Here is a 25,248-nt window from a genome sequence, read left to right as displayed (position 1 = left end):
AAATTCCCTTCTTAGTTTCACCTATTAAGATCCACAAAATCCCACGTATTTACCTGAGAGCGTTATAGGAATAAAATGAACCATGTGAACGATATCTTGCCCTGTCTCAGTACCCTTTCTGAAAAGCAGACACCGATGTTTGGGGATGGCAATTACAATTGTGTAATTACAATCTTTACTAAATCTTTACTAAAGCCAGAGTTACTCAAGTGACTTCTCAATTGAAACTTTTTAAAATTCACAAACTGGGTGCTGGATGATCCTGTTTATTTAAAAATTTGTTTTACTATTTCTAATTCTTTTTCAGTAGTTGATGCTGTTTGCTGTTCATGGTTCACTCTTTTACATTTCTCACTACATACATGACACTATTATAAATACCTATGTAACTACCCATTTAAATGTATGGCAATACCTGTGTGATAAATAGTGGAGGCACAGAATGGATCATAAACAGATATGAGAAACACATTTCATAAGCAACTGGGATTACCTCATCTGTGGCTGCCCACGAATACATTTATCACTTATATGGGAAATTGTCTCATACTCCAAACACCTAGGTGTTGCCATTTGAAAAACCAACTTGCTTACAGATTATTTCTTCTCCAGATACATGAACACACCTTCCAGTTCCTACCCTCTTCTGCACACAGCTAAAACCACACTACCTTCTAGTGTGTAGTTCTTTACTAGTATCTCTGCTTTTTAAAGGATGACAGATTTAATGTCCTGTTCCTTGGGATAGGACTAATCTTAATTAACTTAATACCTTTATACAGCAGAGATGTCTACAGCTGAGCTAGTCACCAGAGGACCCATTTGTAGTTCACAGGCACTCCAAGGACTTAATTCATCTGTCAATTGTAGATATTTATCTTGGGATAAGACAGACCCAGTACTAGGAGTGACTTCACTGTTTGTATGGAGATCACTGGAGGGAGATCTCTGCTATGGGCATTCATATTGCAGAAATTATTGAACTCTAGGCTCTGTCGGTGGTGGCTTCCTGGCAGAGATGCCTTAGACCACAGGAAAAGGGGAGGTCTGCAGAACATGGCATTTCTGTTAATCTTTGAAAGCTCGGGATAAGTATTAAAAAAATGTGTCTATGTTCATAGAAAAGTTTCGTTACTTTACATTGAAAGGTTTTATCAGTCTCCTTGCATTACTGGTAAATTAAGGACTTTCACATTCAGAGGGTGGAAAAGGCATGGTTGTAAATCTCCCAAACAGTCCTAAAATTATTTTTTTCTGTAGTAAGTAGGGGCTTAAGGTGATGGGGATTCACAGTATACATTTTTATCAGCATTGTTTCATTATAGATACAACAAATTCACAAGAAACAGAACATTAAGGAATTTAGGAAGGTCATCCCTAGAGAAATATTAGCTGAAACGTTGGATGTGGTGCTTAGGGACATGGTTTAGTGGGTGACATTGGTGGTAGGGGGATGGTTGAACCAGATGATCTTGGAGGTCTTTTCCAACTTCAAAGATTCTATGATTCTATGATCTATAATGCATACCACATCTGGTGGTAAACTCTCCATGCATATATATATATGAATATGCACTCCTACAACCTCCTCCTCTGCATCTCCTTTTAGTGATCTGTTTTCAAACTGCTGCCCATCCGCACTACCAGTTGCAGGATTTTCCAGGGCAAGCCAGAGGTCATTCTCCTTACATCAGTGTTATGTTTTTTTTTTTTGTTTATTTGTTTGTTTTTGTTTTTAATTTGGAAGAGTGAAACTGTCTGTAACTCCTCTTCCTACTCTTGCTGAATGGTTCATTCATTTTGGTGGGGACTGGGGTGGCCCCCTCTCTCTCGATCCTTCTCCCTAGAGAGGTATCCAAGAGATACTCTGATGAGAAAGGTTAGTAACTAGCCTGCACTCTGCTGCCAGTGGGATCAAGTTTCAAACATCACTGTGTTACCTGGCAGAAGGAAAATGGAATTTTAATTATCCATCGTGTACAGTGTACATCGTGTCTGTGTACAGTGAGATTTATGGGATGAGTGGCCCCTAATTATAAAGATTATGATTGAAGAGTGAAAGGCTAATGATATAGCTGAAATTTCAAGATTTCCCCTAATTTCCCAACCTTTCAACCTCTTTTTTTTTTTTTTTTTGAGACCTTTACATTAAAAGTTTTGTGGTTTGCTTCTTTTTAACTGATTGGGATCAATACCAAGTCCCTGACATGTATTTGGTCCATAGCAAATTACCTTTCCATGTTTGTTCCATTTTTAACAATACATCTAACTGAGAATAGAATACCGTACAAACTTATTAACTACATACAGAGGGAAAGTACTACCAAGATATGTTAGCAAGGAATACACTGATAGAAAATGTCTTCCCTAGCTAACTGTGGGTTCTGACTATGAAAATAGTTACAGATTACAAGACGACATGTTCTGATGTGCTAATGCTGGTTAGGCTCACATATTTACACAATTTATTAACTGCTTACTTACTGTCTTCCCATTATAGCACGAGTATTTTTTTAACGCTTTTGGATACAAAATGAATTATTTTCAGATAGAATGAAAGAATTTGTCAGAGTTGTTAAGTTAAATCAACAGTCTTTTACCACACAGGAATTAGGAATAAAACCTTTCTCATGCAATACAAATACCTTTTTTTCAGTATGCCTTTAACCTGCTGGTAAAAATCTATCACGAAATTTCAGTCACTTACAATTCCAGAATTTTCACTCCAACAATTGTATATAGTGCATGTATAGATTTTTACATAGTGCATGGTGTAGATTTACCCTGTGTTTCTTTAAACCATTTTCCAAGCAAAAAGGCATCAATCCTGAAGGCAGAATTAGGCATGGAAATAGTTTTCTTGTTCTGTGAACACTTTTGAAAGATGGAAGATAGTCTTCCCATTTCCCACTGACAAGGAAAAAAAAAATTCTTTTTTCTTTTTAACCAAATGACTAAAACTGTGGGAGAGGGCATGAGATGGGTCTCTGACTGCGTACTGCTTCATTTCCAGCTTGCTCCATGTTTCGTCCTGTTCCAACTGGCTTCCTCCAAGAGGAAGCCTGGGTGTGGTTTGGGGATAGATCACTCCAGCAGCAGCTCCAAACATGTGTTTGAACACCAGCTTCAATAGCCTTGACTCCCCCTGAAGCTCTCCAGCACAATCCCAGTTTTGCACACCTCCGTACAGCGCCCTTACCCCTTCACAAGCCACACAAGGCATGCACCACAAATCTTTCACTTTCCTGCCACCAAAACAGCCTCTGGCAACTCTCAACATGTCTCTTACAGTAAATATTCCTGCCATTTGACCTGAGAACACGCACAAAAATAACAATATCTTGGGACCACAGGGGAACCACAGGATCCAGTGGAGACCAGACTATGTAGGTGTGCACTTAGAGTCAGTCTACGTTAGAGGTGTCTAGCCCTAAATAGGACAGACAAGAGCACTCTGTGTTCCTAAGCCTTCTAATTTAACATAAATTTAACATAAGTAAAGCATCTGCCATGCCCCCTAACAGGGTGTTGAGTCTGGGCATTCACATCTAAGAAAAATAACCACATCACCAGGATTTAGAAGTTCAAAGGTAGCTTGCTCATTTTCCTTCTCAAGGGGGTCCCTCCATCTTTCCCCCTAGAACTGTTCTGTGGTTGTATGAATAATCAAATATTTATTAGACAGAAAAGAAGAAGCCCTATCGCTTTGACTACAACCTGGAATGGGAAAAAAATGTTTAAATCGCTGTACATATATACAAAAAAGGGACCTGGTTAAAGGTGAGAACTACTGGGATAAAGTGGACTGCTTCCTTCTCTCTGATTTTGACATGAATCCCAGTTTTGATCTGAAAAGCCTTTTGTAAAAATTAACCACAAATGACATGTTCCTGCAAGGAGTTTTCTTTTCATGAGAAACTTCTAGACTAGCTTTACATGAGGACCACACACTCGCATGGACTGAAGATGTTGATGCTGATGAATTGCTGCTTTCAGCTGTAGAATTTAATTATTCTAGTTCTCTACAGCTGGTGTTATTGTGTGGTGATGTGTTTGTCTTCTGACACCTCGGGGAGGAGGATGAAATGAATTTTCTACATTCAGAGTGCCAAAGGGACAGTTTGAATAAGAAATGCTGCAATAAGACCTGCATGACTATGTCTTCTGGCATGAATGATGAATCCGGGTTCTTTAGATCTTGTTTTCTAGCAGCACTCAGAGATTGAAAACATTTCTTTAAAAACATTATAGGAAAATCACACTCAAGTTAAGCTTATTTTGACAAACAAAATAAATGAACCAGTTTATACTGGCTGATTGCTAGCTTGTATTCTAGACTCTACCTTTCCCTTTGCTTTTACAGGCCAGTGGGGTCACTCATCCTACTCATTTTCAGTTTGTCAGTCCATAATCACTCATATGGCACTATGTCTTTGTAAATGACAGCTGAGAGAAGACCTGATGCACAGTCTTCTTCCATGATGCCTTCCTAAACACCAGTCTGAGGGAGCTGAAAGGACCGAATATATTTGATAATGACACATTCACCAAGTGTGTCATAAAGAACGTTTTGGAAAAGTTTACAATACTGCTGTGCAAGAAATGTCTCTATATCCATGGCAAAAGTACTAGAATAGTCCCTGATATTGGACATTAATGAGAGTCAACATATTCTTTTTTTCTGTAAGACATTTTAATTGTATCACAAGCAGAGGCCATCTGGCTTAAGAATGAAGATTCAATATCTGTAGCAGAAACAGAAATACCTGAGAGGGAAATGGTACCTTCCCAGCTTCCAGTTTGGACAGTACCCATCACTAAAACTGGTATGTTGCACAGTTGGCTACATTGCAATTTGATGCCTGATGAATGTCTTTTTCATCTATTATTATCTTATTAATTAGTTATTGTTTACTAGTTTGAACATTATCTCTTCAAAAAGATCATTTTATGTTAAAAATTCCTAAGGGAAAACATATTCCACTATACTCTACAGAGAATCATGACAGCTCGTCAGCTTTTATTTACTGAGAAGTCATGGGGGTAGAAATCAATTTGTTTTTTGAAGAATAAACATAATTTCTCTCTTGCATGTGACAGGTGCAATCTATGTTTATTAAATATGCAGAGAAAGCATTTGAAAAATGGAAATTTAAAACAAGTATCACAATAACATTCCTGAGAAAGAATCTAGCTGAGAAAGAGCAGCAGCACCACTTCTAAAGGGCAGGCGTTCATTTTGCAATTTTTATGACAGCCACCAGCTCCTTTATGTTGGCCTATCATATTTCTACAGGGTGCTTCTCACTGTAGTCTGTTGGGGGCAAAACCCCCCAGCAAACACCTTTGGCAGAGGTTTTTCTGAGCTATATATGAAGATCAGAAGAAAATGTTTTACAGCCCTGAGAAACTTGAGCTGTTAATACTCTGAGCAAATTATATGTACATATCGTGGCCTATTTACAAAGCTGTAGGTTTATTTGTTTAAGTATCTAAATATCTTGAAGCAGCTCTGGGGTGGATGTTGTTGAGCCGACAGCCTTGCCTGATTCACTGAGCCACCTCACCCAGCGAGAATAACCCAACAAGAGTCAGGGCTGTGCTGTAATCCTGAGGAAGCATTTGACTTGAATGCCATGGGGACCAAAGTGTTGGCAGAAATGGATTTAAAGGTAGTAGAGGGAGGACCTGCCACAATAATTTGGAATGAAATCAAACAGCATGTTGACTGTCTCTTGAGAGAATATGAAATGATAAATCCATGATGCATTTCCTCACCGGAATTATCTGGGCTATGTTTACTATCAAGAGCGCCAGGTTGCAGTGGGTGAAGCAATTTCCTGTGTGCATTTAGAAACCACTTTGGAATATTTCAGGGTGATAAAAGTTAGTTGAGCCAACATGATTAAAGAGATATCAGATCATTTTCACTGTGTTAGTGCTGTAATCCTAGAAGGAAGATTCATATATGTGCACTCAGGAATGAAATTCCAGGGTAGAAGAAACCCATAACACCTACTGCCAGCTAGCATCATCAAACAGTGCACTTGCTTTCTTACTTCTCTCAGTGGAAATTTACCCTAGCGCATGAGACCAACACCAGACACACTAAATGCCCGTTTGCAAAGGTGAGAACACTGGACACCACGTACCTACAGAATAAAGTGCTCCTGAACATGAGAAATGAAGGCTAAGTCAATCCTGAACACATAAATATATCTTAAGCAATAAGCAATAAGCAAGGAGTAGATGTCAGAGCTGCAACTCCGAAGAGTATAATAGTAAAAGAGACGAGTGCTAGTAAAAGCTTCCCTTGCACTCTCCTACAGGAAAAAGCATCAGGTGTTATATAAAAATGTGAAAATCTCAGCCTTGGTAACTGAAGCATTCAGAGTACACTCCGACTCAAAAAGCAATTGATACATTTCCTTTTCAGGCAGTACACACACAGCACTTCTATGCAAGTCAGTGTATCTGTCCTTCACCTATTGCAAGGCAGTATTCCTTTAGACTGGTATCTCATACAAAGAATACGAAATGATCAGGATTACTATTACAGCTGTAAGTATTTGACTCCCTCTTGTGATAAATCTAATCTCATTTTACGTGTGTTCAGGGACATCCCATTTAGTTTCTAAACATGGTCAGTATAATACAAAAATGTCTCCCTTGGCACACCAATAAAAGTGAATGGGCTTAAGTGCTGTAAACAAGAGATTTAATTCTCACTCTCAAACACAGATTTTTTTTTTGATTTTTTTTTTTTGTCAGAATTCTGTGGCTTTAGAGACAATTCTGAGCACCACTGAAACATCTACATGAAACTATTACGTTAGCAAAGTGAAGTCAGTCCAATTAAAAAGCATCACCACCAGAGACTGAGATTTAAAATAGCAATCACAAGAGGCAAAACAAGTTTAATATATACATTCTGGCAAACTACATTCTGCTTCTTTAAGAATGCATTACATACTATGAGCATCCCTATTAGAATTTTATTGCAATATTCAAGGTGTACTCAGAAGATACTATTATTTTTTTTAAATATGGGTTTATTTGCTTGCATCTTATTTTACAGCCACTCTTCCAGCCTCCAGTTTCATTTCTAAAATTAAAGCTAGTGATATTTCCATATCAAAGTTTAAAATTAATTTGCTTTGTGGAACATGCCCCTTGATCTAAAATAGTTTGTTTTAATTAGGACATTTAATTTTCTCTAATGGAATCGGGTTCCATTCACTTAATCCTAAACTACCTTCTGAAAGAGTTATAAGCAGTACATTTTCTCAGCACGAGTCTTTCTAAGGCTTGCTCACGTTAGAGCAGTGCACCTGTGCAGCTAAACTGATTTCATATTGATCTACTCACACCACTACAAAATGTTATTGAAGCTAACCTTAAATGGATTTGCCCAACGTTGGATCAGTTTTATTAAACAGCTTTATGTTTTCCAATACAGACCATGAATTGATAATAGAAAGTCAAGTGCCATTATAAATACATGTTAGATTGAAAGACCCAGATGAACATTGTCCCACATTCCCAAGGACAAGTATTTGGACCTGCCCAGCAAGGAGTTTGGCCAATTCCCACCAACACTTTTTTCATTTGTACAGCTTCCTTCTTTCCTTTGCCTTCTTCTCTATAACATGTTGTGTACATGTAGACCGTGCCAGATTATGTCTGCTTCTCGTAATAGGATGTACAAGACATTTCCTAGGAACACTTTGCATATTCTGGCTCCATGTTAAAATGCAATTCTACCGCCACGCATGCACAAACAGATCAGTGTAGAGATAGTTAATGCATGGGCAACTACCTGTTCAGCCACAGACACAGCGATAGGCCTTCCCTCCTCTTACCGTGAGTGTTCTCTCTCCATTTAAAATAAGCGTTTGTTCTGGGAAAGCCTGTCATTATCTATACATTAGCTTTACATTACATTAAATTAAGATAAACTCTGAAAACATCTGCATCTCTGTGCTGATGGCATCTCTCACCATGTAGGGACATGGCAACAAAATGATGAAAAAAATGCGTACCTTTAAAAATAGCCAGGCTGTCATCCATATGGCCAATTTCACAACCCAAAAGACATGCTTGTAGAGCTCGGTATTCACTACTCCAGGGTCTACTACATTAGCAGTCACATGGCTTCCGTTTGCAGTCAGAAGATGCTGTAGTCGATAGGTAAATAACACAAGGGCAAGTTTGCTTTGGGCATAGGCTCCATGGGGTGAATACGAACATCTGTATACAAGAGAGAAAGAGAGAGGGACATGCACATGAAAAAGAAATCAACAGAAGGGAAACAGAATTGCACAAGCATCCAATGTGCAGCATTTGGCAATACCCAGCAAACAAATAGCTATACACTGAATCTTCACAAGAAACAGCTTATCAATAGCAGGCATGCTGTTTTCTGCACTTCTATTATTCTATCAGATACCAAGCCTGATTCATGGGGGAATATAATAAAAATAACATTACACAGTACCTGCTAGAATCTCTATGTCAATCTATTTTAACTTTAAATGCTGAGGCACCAATCTGCAGAATACCATCATCTAGGGGTGAACTATCCTCCCATTCCTCACTGCCCTGTTCCCACACACACATACCCTATTCCCACCCAGTAAATCCGTGCCTCGTTGTACTGCTCCTGGCTATTATTTGTATTGCAGCACGACCTACTAGTTCCTGATTAAGGCTCCTTTGGTGGGAACAGTGCGGATGACTAAGGCAATCATTGCACCTGCCCCAGTGACACCAGATTACACACAGCTAAAGAGATGAATATAAAGATGGGGCAAGGAGAGCGGCTGTCAGAGTAACCGGAGTTATGTCATATGCAGTCTTTAGAGCAAAGGTGGCTGCCTCGGCCTATGCCAAACAGAAAGTATAGCAAAGGCACACAAATACCAGGAGTTACAGCAAAACATGACCTGCTGAGACTCCTGTGCGCCTCTCTAATCTGGATGCTGAATCTGCCTTTCTTTCAAGTCAAACTTTTCAGGAACTGCTGATTAGATGGGTTTCACGTCATGCAGGCAGCAGTATTTTTTTAAATAAGCAAGCTACCTGCAGGCAAATTAGCAGGTATGTCGCTTTAAATGCTCCTCCCAACTGAGGCCTCAGCATTGCTTCCAGAAATTCCTATGCCATGACAATTCCCTCTCATAATTACCACGGGCCTTTCATTTAGCCTTTTTTTGTGTGCTTAGCAGACGAAGGTAGTTCCTAGCACTACAGACGGCTCAAAGCAGGCAGGTGCCTAAGGCAACAGGCTCCTGGGGGCAGCAAAACTGCTGTGGTCCCTGCCGGAGCCTTTGGGCAGTGGCTGTGTCAGCTGAGGCCTGTATGGAGACTGGGTAGAGCCTGCAGGGCAGCAGCTTTTGGTAAGGAGGGAGACGGAGGAGCAGCCCCCAGGAGCAGATGTCTCTGACCCAGCTCTCTCCTTCCCCCTAGTTGCTGTCCTGCCTCTGCGACAGACGCAGGCTTCGTCCTCCACACCTGCGTCACCAGCACAACGAACACCCAGGCTGGGGATGTTCCTGGCCTGTTGGAAAGCCTGCCGTCGGCTTTCTGATGGTGTTGTTGCCTGCACGGTTTTTATTTTGAATGAACAGCAAATTCATCTGGGACTTCTTTTTGTTACCTCATTCTTGTTTAATATCTAATTTATAATACCCTGTGTGCCTCACAGGAACCCCCGCATGCTAGCAAACAGGCTGACTCTCTGCGGAGGTAAGCAGCATTTTAATTGTTAGGGCTGTCTGAATGGACTCAGAAACTGAGAGACACGATGGTAAATCTTACAGCTCGGCTATAGTAAGACAACACTGCTGAACATCCAGTGCATCTCTCTTTTTTTTTTTTTCTTCTCTTCAAGCAAAACACAAACAGGCTCTGAAAGTGTTGTGTAATTTAAGAGAGGATAAAAACGGACAGCTGATCGTGACCAGCCCCTGCACAGCCTGAGCTGTAAGACGCTGGGTAACGCAGCTCCATCATTATCAAGATATCACTTGCACCTCAGTATAAAATGGGCTATTTTAAGAATAAAGAACGACCGCTGCATGAATATAAAAGTGACTTGGCATTAGTCCGGAAATTGCAGTTACCTTTTAAATTCAGTAATGTCCGTGCTCTGATCTGAGACGCTCAAAATGTCACCTTACGCCTCATGCATATTTCAGCCCTTTTAACTTGAAGGGACAGATCCGCAGCCACCACAGCCCCCTGGCGTGGCGAGGCAGGTCTCCTGCTCCCCACGGGAGGGAGGCCCTGATCTGCTGCCGCCCCCGGCAGCCAACTGGCAGCGGCTCCTGGCCTCTCTCCTCTGGTGCCACCCTTCTCCCACCGCTGGAGGAGGCGAGCCAGGGCACGGGACAAGCTTCCTCTGTTGAACCGGAGCGATCTTGCCTGGAAGCAGGGTTAGGACTACTCGGACTCGCTCTGCCTGGGTCTCGTCTGGCCGTTGGTAACCTTCAGAAGGCAGGCCGGAGGATGGTGAACGCTCCTTCCCGTTCCCACATTTTGTGTCGGTGCTGTTTTGACTTACCTCGTGGCAACGAAGCGTGAACTACAAGGGCCGGATCCTCAAAAGCCTTGTACTTTGCATAGATATCTATGCCAGAGAAACACGAGTGCTCAGAAGATATAAAAAGCTATCCAATCAGTATGGAAGCCTTTTATATCCCAGAGCGGAGATGCAAATGATTTGCAAGGCAGCAGGGAATCAGACTTCAGTACCATACTACATATGTGAAGGATATCAAATTGGATGCACGGAGCAGACACTTTTGGCATAACCCCTGCAATGTTTACCTGCTCTCTTTCCATTTTCTCAGTGTGTGTGTGTGCTTTTTGTTTTCCAGGAATCTGACACCACTGGCCTGCACAATGCAGGAATCACCTGTGACACAGAACTGATTTTTCATTGTATTTTCGTTGAATGACTGTTTTGATCATGAGACCCAGTCTTATAGGTTCATGTTGATTAAACACCATGTTGGAAAAAAAAAAAAAAAAGATGCTGCTTACTTGATTTCAATACATCCAGTCTTGGCTTTATGAATCAGAAAATAGAAACGCATAGGTTCCTCTAACTGTACCATAATTGCATCTTCCATGAGCATACATGTATTCCTATGCATGGAATGACACGAATTTAAAGCCTGCGTATCTAAAGGTAGTCTCTCTCTGTGCACTTATATACATTTTCTACACTGAATGAAGCTAAAATTGTCTATTAAATAAAATAACGGCATCGACATTGCACATTTCCACATTGCTTTCCTTTTCCAAAGGCTCTAAAAGCCTCCTGAAATGAAAGCACATACAAAAGCTAGCCGAAGTACAGCCCCAAAGCAGAGGGCCGCTTACCAGCTGAATGCGCGGGCACACCAGCGCACGAGGGACACCTGTGACATTTGGGCTCCTGAGGACTCAGGGCAAAGCCTCGCAGCAAGGCAGGCAGACTCCCAGGTGAGAAATTCTGCCTCCTCACTGGGTGGCCAGGCAGAAGACTGGCAGCTGTGTGCCTGGCGCTGGTAACTTGGAGAGGCCCCTGTCCGTCCACTTGTTTGAGCGGGGCTGTCTGCGGGCTGTTTCCTACCACGGAAAACAGTCTCCCCTAGGGGATGCTGCCTTGGAGCATTTTGCCATGTTGATGCAGATAAAATAGGACAATGCACAACTCACTAAATGGAAACTATAGGAGGAGCCAAGGCAGACAGAATTTAATTAGTTGCTTTGAAATCTGGCCAAGAGAACAGCAATGCACAAGACCTTCTTCTTCCTTTTAAAATAATGTTCCATTGATTCTATACTGATGAATAAAGGATCAGGATACGGCAGGCTATGAATTCTCTATCTGATTAATTTTAGCAGAATTATTATTTTTGGCTTAAGTTTTGTTTTGTTTTTTTCAACATAGACTGAAAAGTTTGAGTTGTCATTGCAAAAATTTAAGGGGGGGAAGAGAAAGGGATTGTTTTGTATTTTTTGCCAGAACAAAATAAATAAGTATTCAATTTTGGAGTGAGTGAGTGCCTTGTGTTTTGTTGATTTTTTATTTATTTATTTATTTTTATTTTTTCCATAAGAAGCTGATTTTACTACTCATCTCCATGGTGCTGTCTCCAGCAGCAGTCTCCCCAGCATGCTGGGGCAATGTATTTGTAAAAAGTAATGAGAAGCCAAATTTCAAACTGGATCCTGCAGTGGCTAATTAGGTGTTTAAATATGGACTCTGCTGCTATCCAATTTTGAAAACTGGATCCACGTTTAGCACTTCCCTTGGCAGCCAGTCTTACTCTGGTTTCTTTTTTGGCTGACTTTAATAGGTCTGTGTGCTGTAGAGGTCTCCCATTCATCTCCAATGATACCATGTTTAGTCAAGGACATTAAGTCAGTTCAAGGTACCCACTGAGTAATTGGGGAAGCAAAACTGCTGCTCAGCACAGACCACTGCCTCCACACCTACTGCGTGCAGGCTCTCACACTGCATTCTGCTTTTTTATTAGCAGTTGCTTTGGCACTATGCACATGTGTGGAAGGAAACGGACGCAGACTGACTGAAGGAAGGGTACAGAAACAGCATCCTTTCCCATCCCCACCACACCTTGCTTCAACAAACAGCTCAGAGGACCTGTGTCTGTACTGAGCAGCACATAGCTACGTTTAACCCGGCTGGTGCCAGCAGTACAGTTTGGCTTGGACCTCCTTCACACTGCAGTGGTCTTGTGTGTGTCATCTTCCCTTCACCCGTCACCACGCTCCCCAATTTCCAGTATGTTAATTTGCCTGGAGGGCAGAGTGTGCTAAGATCAAACTGCAGAACAACCAGATTGCTATATGCTCCATTAAAAGACAAGTTTTATAATGAAAGGCTGCACAAAATTTCAATATATGCCTTAGGATGAATCAGTGAATTAAGCAAAACACAAACTTGGTGTATTAAAATGACTAAAGTCTCTTAATGATTTATGTATTAATCTTGCAATACATCATCACCGCTGCTTAGTAAAGAATATAAAAGACTATTATTAAACACTCATGAAGCTTTCACAGTCTTAAATTTTCTTTCTCCAGGGAATGCAGTGCAAAATTTTTGATACATTTTGCAGTTTATTTTAAAGCAGCTACAGAAATATATGGCAGAATATAGCTATGTATTTTCTGGTTATCATAAGCAGTTATTTCTCTCTTTTTTTAATGATAAACCAAAGCCTGAGTCCTAAATATTGCTTATTAGATTTAAGCAGACTTCGTGACGGTACTATATATATTTATCCCAGGAACACATTTGCTGAGTGTCATCAACTGTGATTTACCCTCAGTATAAAAAAAGGAAAACAGAGAAATGGAGAAAAAAGAGAGTTGGAGAAATTAGAATACAATTATTACCACCAAAAAAAAGTATCTTACAAATTGAAAGAAACGAGCATATGAATTAATAAAACAGAACTAAAATCTACAGTGTTCACATGCCTACTTATTCAGATTTTGTTAGATTTATGTTTTGTGCAATAATTGTCATGTTACCAATTGCAACTATTTCTATAGGTTGCTGTAGAGTTACCCCTTTCATATTCTTGTCCGGATATTTTGGGTGTTCATTGAGCAACTACACTTCATGCATGTTTCTTTCATAGACTTGATTTGAAACCTTTTTAAAGAAAGATTTAGATTTTTAAATACTTATAAATATGTATGCATATAACCATAAAGGCAGCCTTAGCATTCCCGCATGTATTTGAACTCGAATACACCAGCAGCTGTAGTTTGAGTGAATGCAGACTCACGCATTAGGGCCCCCTGAAGCACCTGATGAGCCTGTGACGGACATGCTGGAAAGGAAGAACACAAGGCTGGCAGATGAAATTAGCTGTTCCACACAAGCTGAAAAGCACACCCTTCATGTCCTAGCTGGTCACGGTGGGATTACTGAAACAGCCAGAGACAGTCTGCACTTTTATAGCAGCCAGGGTTGTCCTTTCACTTCTGACCAGGAAGGAGCAACCACTTCTCAGAGCTTCCCCCTCTCCCTGCAGTGAGCTACTCGGTGCTACACTCTGCTCACCCACAGCTCTGGCCAACACTGGGCTTTTTCTGAAGCCTTTCAGTGGTAAAACAGCATTTTTCTCCTTAAAGTTAGAGGATAAGCATAAGGGTCGAAGCTCAAAGACGGAAGATGCTTTCTCTCTAAGAGGAAAAATGTTGTTGATAGCCTCAATTAGCAGTAGCTGACTTCTCTGCAAGCCGGTGACTCCTGTCTTGTGCTTAATCCAGATTTCAACAGGAGCCACAAACTGGAAGATGGGTTGTCTTTTTCAAAAAGCCATGCTGCCCAAATTTCAGCCCTTTGCTGTGTAAATGCACAGCATGCAGTGGCCAAATCCTTGTTTACACATGTAGGAAATGCAGAGAACACAAATTAACTACTGTCTTTGAAGGACAACATTTATTGAAGGAACCGGGAAGGTCTTTACTATACAAATATTTATAAAAGGTGAAATAACCAGGGGCTTGTCATCCTAGGCATTACTATCACACAGATGGAATCGATGCATCATTTTCATTTGGCTGATTCCTCCTCCTAATGGCAGGAGATGGAGCTTTGAGAGCCCTACTGATTGCCTTGCCGTGTGCAACTCCATTGCTGTGTGCTCAACACAGTTGTCCAATGTACGAAACGTGGAATCAAAGGTTGGTCTTCTCAAAGTCTGAGCAGAACCAGTATCTTAAAAAGAGTCTGTTTTTTCTGTTCATGCACAATTGGTGTTAATTTTAAGAGCGTTTTTTGTTCTTGTTTTTTGTCGATTTTAAATATTGATGATGAGTTCAAGTTGCCATTATTATAATTCCATGCTCTCAGAAAATATATCTCGTTATAAAGAATGATATAAATTGCCTCTCCTGAGTCATTTTCCTACTGTCAGTTTACATGATGCAGTGTTAAGTACTGGCTAATGCTCAGAGTGGTATTTGAACATAATGGTATCCCTTCATTCAATTAAAAATCTCCACCAAACAAACAAATGAATAAATAAATAGAAGCAACAAATGTTTTGCGTTGCTGCAGCTAAGAAACAGAATAAGGCTCCAAGACCTACATTCTGTGTCCTCGTGCCTCTTCCAAGTGATAGGGAAACATCACTGCCATATCTTTTGATATTATCTCTTGGATAATCTGGATCTCAGGTTATTGAAGATTCATCTTTTTAAAATGATCTCTTGGATTATATCAAGACAAGCTCGTGGCACTCTTCACCCACTTGTGCAGAAAGCTTTCCAACTCTCCTACAACAGAGCTTTGAAAGCTCTGTTGAAGGTACCAAGGGGTCTTATGTTTTTTGGCTTCTATCACAATGCACCTAGGGCCATAAAATTGCCCAGTAATAACTTGAACAATCCCACATCTTATTTTTGTTTAGATAAAATCATCTTAAATCTGGTGTAGACTTGCAGACCAGCTGTAGATTCTGGACTTTTCATTCTGGGACTGAAAAGGAACAGCAGAGCTTAGTTATGCACACTAAGGTGCTGCCATTGCAAATCCAGCACAGTTCACCAAATGTAGTTAGCAGATTTTCAGTACACTGCATGAAATTTGTTGGTCTGTATATGAAGATAACGTAAAGTTTCATTTTGTAATGGGCTGAACCTTGCCAATCCACCTTGGACTTGAGAAAGTACTCAATTTGTTCTGCAGTGCAAACACTCAACACTCTGAAGTACTGATGTGTCTTAGCAGGGAAACATGGCTTGGTTGTGCACACAGATTACAAAATACATTTTTCCCCCCTGAGATATCTGTAAGTGCTGTGCAGAAACTCCTATCCCATCACTCTCTGATCACAGAAGGAACATGATATTATCAACTCTGGCACCTAAAAATAATTTCAAATAATTGTTTGTTTGTTGAAACAATCTAAAAACTGCTGCTTTTGCCACCAGCAGCCTCCTGCTGTCATCAGAAAAGATGCAGGACTTAAGTAAGTGCATGGAAGGAGCCTGTAAAGAGGAGCCTTACTTGAGGAACCTAAACAAGAAAACTTCAGCATACAGTAAAAGCAACCCTGTGAAACACTTTTCTCCATTACATAAAGGTTGCTAGGCCACGGTCCTTCTTCACTGCTTCATTTTGGTTTCCCTTAAGCTCCACTACCTGTAGAAAAGCTCCCATCAAACTGCAAGGAACTAACAATGTACTGTGGGCCAAAGCAGCCCATAACCAGCATTAGACAGTGACAGCAATCATTTTCTCTACAATATTGCCTTAGAGTTGTTTGGCTATGTTTGGGATTTTTTTTTCTTTTCATTTCCTAATGTTACGTTACCCTGGAACACTGTGAACAGAGATCCGTAATCAAAAACCACGTATTTCCTAAGAAGGGGCTTGGGGCTGGAGTGCATGAGATCTCTTCCACTTGCAAACACACCAGAAGTAAATGAAATCAGACAGGTCTGGTTTTCCAAAGCATGGCAAGGAGTTTTGTGTCCAAACCACAGAACACAGTCACAGGGCTTCCCTGCTCCCAGCACTCACTCTGACAAAATATTTAAATGATACTGCTCCATTGGCAGACTGATTTTTGGTAGCAATTCGGACACTGAACCCCCACTTCATGCTGATGACAGAAAAGACACCATGCAAAAGTCACCCTACCTGAATTTAGACGTTTCTGCAGCAACATATTACAGGTGGCATCGCTGTTAAGAGCTCCTGCACTTCTCAGAAAGCTACCGGGAGCCAAAGGCACCCCAGCCTGTCTTCTTGGGTAGCTGGGATAGTGCTGCCTGCAGTCAGGCTCAACGATACTATGCTGACTATAAGACATTATGGCAGTGCTAAAACTCCTGGCGGCTAAAATATTTTGCTTTTACAATGTCTTATCTTATTTAGGATGTCTATTTTTCACAGAAAGCATGCTTTATACAGAAAACTGTTCAATGAAACGACTAATGTTTCGGGATGCTTTTGGACAGAGCAAGTTCTGCTTTGCTGAAAGAAGAGGTTTAAGATGGGGAGCAGAGTAAAGAGTAAAAGTTAAGTGTCATCATATTTAATTGCAGAGGCAGAAATCTGCCTTTGACTCCCTCCATTACACCTTGTAATCCTTAACATATCTGGCAATATCAGGGACATATGGTTGTGAAGAACCAGCAGCAATAGCAGAGGTGAACCTAGAGGAGATATGGTGGGGCCAAGCTGAGCATTTTCACTGTTTCCCTTAATACGTTATTCTGGGGACTTACAGGCACTAATGTCGGCTTTCCCCAGATACACTGCACAGCTCCAAGGACAACACCATTGAAAAGGTACTGCGAGTATGGAGGCAGCTAAAGTAATTGAGAGGAATGCTAAAAAAAATATTGAATAATTGCCCAGACCGAACCCCAAAGCTTTTAAGGTTCACTCCACCTTACTAAGTGGTTTTGCTCTCAGGGAGATGTTAAACTAACCTTCACCTCCCAAGGGTGACAATCTATCTCCTCTCCGTCTTCTCTGCGAGTCCCTTTTCCCTTCTCTGTCACAGTGGTGCAGTACATTAACTTTCAAATTATCCTTGAACTGTCCTGCCATTTTGGAAAACAGCGTGCCTATGAGATCCTTGTCCTGTACGCTGCAGAGAGGTGATTTCACCCATTTAACCCACCAGGGTGGGAGAGGCTGAATAGCAGAAACACCCATATATCAAATATCTTCAAACATATTAAAGTTTTGAACTAGTTCAGAAACACTTTGCGCTATTAAATCATTAATCATTATTAACAATGCATTGCTAAAACCATTAATTCCTTTTAGACAAGGAGTTTAACATTGTGACACATAAAGTAGCTACATTTAATTTCCCCGAATACATCAAAGTCTGGCATTACCTCTGTGATAGCAGTCACACAATGTTATTATTCTTCAAAAACCAATGAACCATAAAAATATTTAATTAGATGGAATGAAGTTACACCAATAAATGGAAAATTAAAATTTTCCAAAGCTGACGTCCCAACTTAAATATTTCTTCATTACTGGTTGCAAGAATGTATTGGGATCACCTATGGCCTTCAATATGGGTAAAATGCTTGCTGCACATGAACTAAAACACTGTCCTTTGGACTGGTGAGAAAATTGGTCTTCTAATCTAATAGCTCGTTTGTTTTTTGTTTGTTTTTCTTGTTTTAATTAATTTATAGTATTCAAGATATGGGCCTTCACTGGTACACTGATTTTCCAGGCCAGCAAGTCAATTTTTGCAATTAATGCTAATTGCTGCAAAAGCAAGAAATCATTTGGCAAAACAGAAAATCCTTTTGCACTTACGGAGAAAGATTTCTGCAAAGAAGGACTGAAATACCCTCATGTGGATGAATTAAGCATTTGAATACTTATCATCTAATTATAGGCAAGAAGACCTGGAAACCTGAAGCAGGAAGAACACTTTTAACTGAATTCAACAGTGCACTGTGGTTGGTATTGACTTCCACCAAGGGAACGTGATTTATCTTGCAAATAGAGCCAGAAAAAGCAATAAAAGTCATTGTGGGGCAGCTGTTTTAACAATACCACTCAAACAAAAATATATATTCCCCAAATGAAATAAAATCTACAATAACATGTATCTGTCTTCTTGTCTGAAAGAATCTTTTATGATTACACTTTCTGTAGTTTTCAGAGTTTTATTAAGCAGCAGTCCAATAACACAGCTCCTTATATGTAACTGTGAAAGACTTCTGTACGGACTAAAATGAATTAACAAATAAAAGGGAAATATTTAAAATCACTCCTACTTCCTCTTACAATTTTTCTTTATTACTTAAAGAATTGGAAATATAGAATACTACTATGCTGCTCCTGTGCTACATCAGCTTCATGTTTGCTTTTGCATGAATTGAAGATATTGTGCATTCCATAAGCTCTTCCAATCAGAAAGAATTAAGAAACTACTAGTGATGGATCAATCATGAAAAGGCACAGGAGGAAGCAACTGTGAAGTTATCAAAAAGAGTTGTGAAAAAAATGTTGTCTCTTTAAACCATTCTTAGGAAAAACAAACAAGCAAAGAAACAAACAAACAAAAAAAAAACCCACCACCACCACCACCACAACCTGTTCTAAATAAATGGCCATCTTAAAAAAAAAAAAAAAAAAGTCATTTGAAACAAATGGACATACTTTAACAGGATGACTTAGAAATTAAAGGTTTGCAGTTTCACATTGATCAACATTACACTTCAAAATATGAATGAGAGCATACTGTTAAGGATAATTACAAACAAATTAGAAATAAAATATCCCGAAATCAATGATTTTGGTCTGAAAAATAGATTCATATTTTCCAAAATAATTTGACATTTTAACTTCTCGTGTCTGCTATTTGCAGACAATATTTCCAAAATCTCTTCAATATTTATGGGATGTGATCCTCAACTTTCTGCCCAAACTGAGTTGCAACTTTATCTACCAACATCACATTAACTCAAGAAGAGATGAAGGACACTATTTAAGAGCGGGAGGCCTCCAGACACTTTGCTGGACAGATTTTCCCAGCAGCATGTGACACCTTCTGTGTGACACCCTTACGAACCGCCTCACACGAGGAGATGAACTGGAGCTGCCTCGCCTCCCCAGCACCCTCCCAGGTCCTGCACAGAGCTGTTTGTCCTATTTTTCACCAGCACACATGTGGCAGCTGGGGATTTTTGCAATTTCTATCACTTAAACCTCTGTTGTCTCTGACATGATTCATGCACCAAGGCTATGGGGAAAAAACACAGAAATTATCTGGGACTGTACCAGCTTCGGAGTTACAAAAAAGTGTCAGTTCCTTTCACAGTAACAGAGCAGAGGAAAGATAGCAGAAAAAAGTGTGACTAACTGTTCCTGAATATACAGGAGATGTGAACCAGAAAAGGAGCTGTGTTACTATGGCTGGGGAGTTCATAAATCTGTGATTCACAGCATTACAGGGCCCATTTGGCATGCAAAAAGAGGGGATGATGAAAGGAATAGTTAGTCATGGAGAAAAAGCTAGACAGAACACACAAAGATGCTAACCCCTGGGAAAGGGAGCATATGCAAGCACGACCGACAGCCTGGGAAAGGGAGTAAAGCCTTTTTCTGTTCATTTCCCAAAAGTTCCTTCTTACTTTGGTAGGTGGAGAACTTGAAAGAGTGCCCTCCCCCTCCCAGCCTGGTAAGAGCACCATGAACTCCAGTGCCTTGTTCAAGCCCATCTCAAGTGGACGGGATGGCACAATGTTCTTCAAACTTCTGCCAAAAACAGATGTCCATATTCTGTCATGCCCATATTTTTTTCTTCTCTCACTTTAGAAAGTATTATATTAAGCAGGCATAAGAGGAGAAAAGGAGATAAAAGCTATGCTGCTCTACTTTTGGGGTGCAGAGTGTACGACCATCAGCACGCAGTTGCTTAGATCACCGCTGCTGAAATGCCTGCAGATAGCGTTTCTGTTAAACTTTCACCTCCTTGAAAACAGTAGTGTTCGAAGTAGGGATGAAGGAGAATGATTTGCCTTAGGGATGCCCTTGTCGACTCATGTGATTCCTGTTGAAAATGGTCTGGATCTAAAAGACCACAAAGGCGTTTGATGTTCTTCATATATCCTTCAGCAAAAGAACCGGGAGAACAGTCATTGCTCTTGTGCGTTTGCATTTTCAATAACATACATGAAACAAGCTATGCCCTGCCAGTTTGGAACAAGCTCTGTCCTGCCTTGATGTACCCATGCTGTGTCTCTTTTACTGGTGTGTGTGGGAAGAGGATGGGCGGGAAGGAGGGAAAATGACACTCACAGGGGAGTAATAGGACTGGGGTTGAGGGGAGAAGGCAAGAAGAAGAGAAATGGAGAGCATCAAATGAACTGTTGCACAGAAATTAGACACAAATAAAGAGGAAAAGGATGAGAGAGAGAGGGAAAAGGCAACGGAGAGAAAAAAATCTGAAAAGACAGGTGAAGATGAAACTGCAAACACAGAAGTCAAGCAGGCAGGCACAAAGAGAGAGAGATAAAGAGGAAGAAAAATAAGTGAACGTGCAAGGAAAATCAAGGAACATTTAAATTAACACTCACACCAAAAAGAAGTTGGAAAGAGAAACATGGGATAAGTCAGACTAGTAAGATGGCAGAAAACAAAGAGGAAACATGGAAGACAGTAGCAAAAGCTGCATTTAATGCTTTTTCTTAGTAAGACCTTTTGGCAATTATTTGTTGTGATGTGGCCCTGTGGTCACTGTGATATGGATGACTTCTGGCTTCAGACCAGAACTCTGAGCAGCAGGTACAAGTAAGGTAAGTTGAGAGTGATGGCCACAACTGTGACTGTCATCCCAGGCTCTCCTGAGTGGGAGAATGATCACAAAGAAAATCCAAGGTAAAGCACCTCAGTTTACTTTCTCCTTCATTTCTCCTTCAAGAATCCTTCTGTCTATCCTTCTCTGCTGTATTTGATGGATGGATCCCTCCTCTGCTACCATCACTCACCTCCAGTTTGGACACTAGCCCAACCAAAATCTAGGAATAATGGGACAACAGTATGGTAAACAATTCAGTCTGCTGCCACGGGTAACTTCTCCAGCAGAGTACAGCCCCCTTTCTCTACTGTGAATGAACGGCTCCAAATCATTTGGCTGCCTTCCTGTGAGGTTAGGACTACACATCAGTCAGGGAACATAAACCGGAGTTGTGAAGTGAATTACAGCCAACTCAAAATAAGGAAAAAGCCAGTACAATTTTTTTAGGAAGATTCCACATTCACGAGAGCTACAAAAATGAGGGATTCTGTCACTAGGAAACCGTGGCAGTCCACTGTTGTATCACAGTGCTTGCCTCGGGTGTCCTTACTGCATCCATCAGAGCTCTTAAATGCTATTCTGAATCACAAGGCATCTCCAAGGCTTCACAGTGTCAGTGACGCCTGTGTATGGCACCCTGCAACAGTTCTCCAGTGCTGCTAAACCACCTACTCACACTATAGGCATGTCCCTGAATACACAAGCAATCTCTGATTTTAGCAGCACCGTTTATGAGACAACTAACTATACAGCCGTGTCAGGGCTTATCTGCACCTAGGTTAAAAAATAACAGGAGTGTCTTCTTCCACCTGAACCAAGAAGAGTCCACAGCCCGCTCTGGAAGCCAGTGGAGTTCCTGATGCCTGGGGGAGCAAGTACCACTGCCACTGCTGCCCCTGAGCAACTCAGAGCATCCACATGACAAAGAGCACATAAAATCAGCCAGACTCTGTCCTATTCTGTGTCTGTTATGCCAATAAAGTTGAAATGCAACAGGGCAGGATTTGACAAAAAAACTGCAGGTAAGTCTCAACAGCATATATATTTTTTCTTTCCATAAGATTGGTCACATTCAAGCTCAACCCGAACTTTTTAAATTGAAATGCTTCTGGTTCCTTTATAGTATGAGCTAATAAGAATGAATCACAGATAAGGACAATCCTAAACTAAAGAGGCAAAGTACAAAGCTTTGCTATGATCGGGAAACTACTGTTATCTAGAGTCACAGAACAGCCACATTTAATTTTGCATTCCGCTCTTTACCCCAAAGAAATACTAATTACACTCCCCTTAGTCCCCTTGTGTGGTGCCATCCAACATGCACATCAGAAACAATGAATATATACATCAACTGAAGAGTAAGGATAATTTCCTGTGGTTGTTTTACAAGCAAGAGATTAAACTGCTACTACCCTGCAGAGTTTAAACAATGTGTTTGTAATAAAACTGATGCCATACTATGTAATCAGAAGTCAAACAGAAAGTTTGGCATGCTTAATGCAGCATTCATATGTAAAATGTGTGCAGTGGAAACAGCCCAGCCCTCTAATTTCAGTCTCTGTTCCAAAATGAAACCTCGGGCCAGGTGCCTCTAAGTACCTGCTGAAGTCCCTGTCAAAGGACCAAAAATTTCTGCAGGGGAATTATGCAAAACACTGATTTCCCTTGAGCAAGCAGCAACTCTTTGAAGGCCAGCAGAAGGGGGACTCAATTTGAGCCTGCTAGCAAGCGCGTCACTTCCATCTGTTAACTGTACGTGGAAAGTTTAAAATTTATCATCTAAATTATACTGCTCGTTCCTCAACTAGTTAAACGATCTACACAGATCCTGTATGACACCAGAGATATCTACCACAGCATTTGATGTGTTGGTCACGTTACAAACATCCCACAGACATCCACCCATGGTGGACGGGCAGAATATGGCCACACAGCTCTGCGGACCTTGCTGGGCCACAAGCAAAGCATTGGGATCTCGATGAACTTCCCATTCTTCATTCCCTCGGGGAAGCACAGAGGGTGACCCAGGCAAGAAGCTGGGCTCGAGCATTTCCAGTGCCTCACCGGGCTGGCCTGTGGGGGCCAGGGAGGACAGCAGGTGAGGCTGGAGAAGGACCATGGTGGAGGAGGGGGAATGAGAGACCAGAAGTGGTATGGGACAAGGCGGAGGGACGGGAGGATGGAGCTGGTGCCAGCTGGCAGGGCTGCCCGAGAGGGAAAAGTGGCAGACAGGGCGTGGGCTGGGCGAAGCTGCCAGCAGGCAGGCAGGCATGGCCCGGCGGCCCCGCCTGAGCCCGGCCCTGCCAGAGCCCAGCCAGAGCCCTCTCAGAGAACATCCCTGATGTGCCCCTGGGGCCCCGGGCACACGCGGCCCCGTGAGGGCATCCACAGACATCCACTGTGCCCAATCGATGAAAGGATCAGGTCCTCAGTGCCTGCATGCCCCAAGAGGTCACTCAGTTGAGGGTGAAGCCTGTTAGCGATCACCCCTCCATTTTAAAACAGTTCCCAGTTGCTCAGAGTCTCCCGGATTAAGCAGCGAGGAGTCCAGACTGCACCACAGCCATCACGGTGTGATCATCAGAAAGGAAGCAAGGCTTTCAAGGCTCAGAGTAAGAGACCGCAAGCTTTGTTCAAGATCCAAACAACTGCCTGAGAAGCACCATTATTAAAAAAAAAAAAAAAGTCATCAAAAAAACCCACAATTTAATCAGTACACACCCTTACTGCAGATCAGTGAACAGCCAAAATGGATCAGTACCTGCTTTGTAAGTCGTTCAGGTGCAATTTGCCTACATAATGGGTGGCTGATGAGACAGTGACGATCCTAGCGTTGTGACTGTGCGTTCCTGATTGCTTCAGCGTATCCAAGAGGAGGTTAGTCAACAGGAAGTGTCCCAAGTAATTCAAGCCGAAGTGCTCCTCAAACCCATCCTCTGTCTTCCTTTCAGGGACCAGCATCACCCCAGCTGGAGGAGAGAGTAGAGGGAAAACCAGTTGATTTATTGCAGAGAAGAAGCTAGATAGAAGGAGCACGGATCTCCTGCTGCACAGTGTAAACATGGCATTTAGAGCAATGAATGGCTGGTGATGGCATGTGAAGTGTAAAGCTGACACTGACTGATTCCTGCTGAGAAAAATGTGAAAATCCCCACTTCCACTCCTTTAGCCAGAAAACAGGTAGACTGTCTCTCCCTCCCTGCCAGGTTGTGAGGATAGATGAAAAGTGTGAAAAGTGGTCTGAAGACATTAAAAGCTGATTTAACCCTCTGCTGCCATGCCAGAATCCAATGCTGCAGATCCACAACAGTAAATCTACCAAGAGGATGTGGGAACTGGGTGATCCCAACAACACTACTTCCATCAAAGAGCTCGGAGGAGTGGAGGCAAGACCAGGCTAAGTGTCAGATCTTTTCTCCCAGATAGCTTTCTGCTGAGCCCTGGCTGAAGTTTAAAGATCTGTTGAGTCTTTGTCTGAAATCTGCAACTTCTATCTCACTGGTGTGGGTGAGAAAAGATGCAGTAAATTTACCCAATATATATTAATCACTATGTTTACATGCAGCTGCATATTGAAACAACTTTTTGACTGCTTATTTTGGCAATATTTTTGCATATGTTTCTACAAACCACAATTTTCTCACTCACTGCCTAAAATAAGCATCCACATCCCTCACATACACTGTTGATTTCAGCATCTTGCAGAGAATCCTGTGCTAACATACGAACTATACCATGTACTGAAGCTGTGTGGTGGTGTAGTGGGTTTACGTGGCAAGGTTTTGGTAGCAGGGGGCCATAGGGGTGGCTTCTGTGAGGAGAATCTAGAAGCTGCCCCATGTTAGATAAGAGACCCGCTGCTGACCACAGCTGGGCCAATAAGCGATGCTGTTTGCGCCTCTGTGAGAGCATATTTAAGAAAGGG

General features: G+C 41.5%; 1 protein-coding gene across 3 annotated transcripts in view; it reads right to left on the bottom strand.

The window, feature by feature from the left end:
* DHRSX (dehydrogenase/reductase X-linked) overlaps window positions 1–25,248 on the bottom strand; it is a 169,195-nt gene that overhangs the window by 21,670 nt on the left and 122,277 nt on the right. For all 3 annotated transcript variants that reach the window (XM_066982978.1, XM_066982969.1, XM_066982965.1), the window contains 2 exons: window positions 24,085–24,292; window positions 8,043–8,250 (listed from right to left, as the gene is read on the bottom strand). In XM_066982978.1, coding sequence (XP_066839079.1) covers window positions 8,043–8,250; window positions 24,085–24,292 — 416 coding nt within the window. The remainder of the gene's footprint in view (window positions 1–8,042; window positions 8,251–24,084; window positions 24,293–25,248) is intronic.

Source organism: Anser cygnoides, chromosome 1, assembly GCF_040182565.1.
Source record: "Anser cygnoides isolate HZ-2024a breed goose chromosome 1, Taihu_goose_T2T_genome, whole genome shotgun sequence".
Classification (NCBI taxonomy): Eukaryota; Metazoa; Chordata; class Aves; order Anseriformes; family Anatidae; genus Anser; species Anser cygnoides.
The sequence above is the reverse complement of the archived record's forward strand: the minus strand, read 5'-3'. Positions and strand labels throughout refer to the sequence as shown.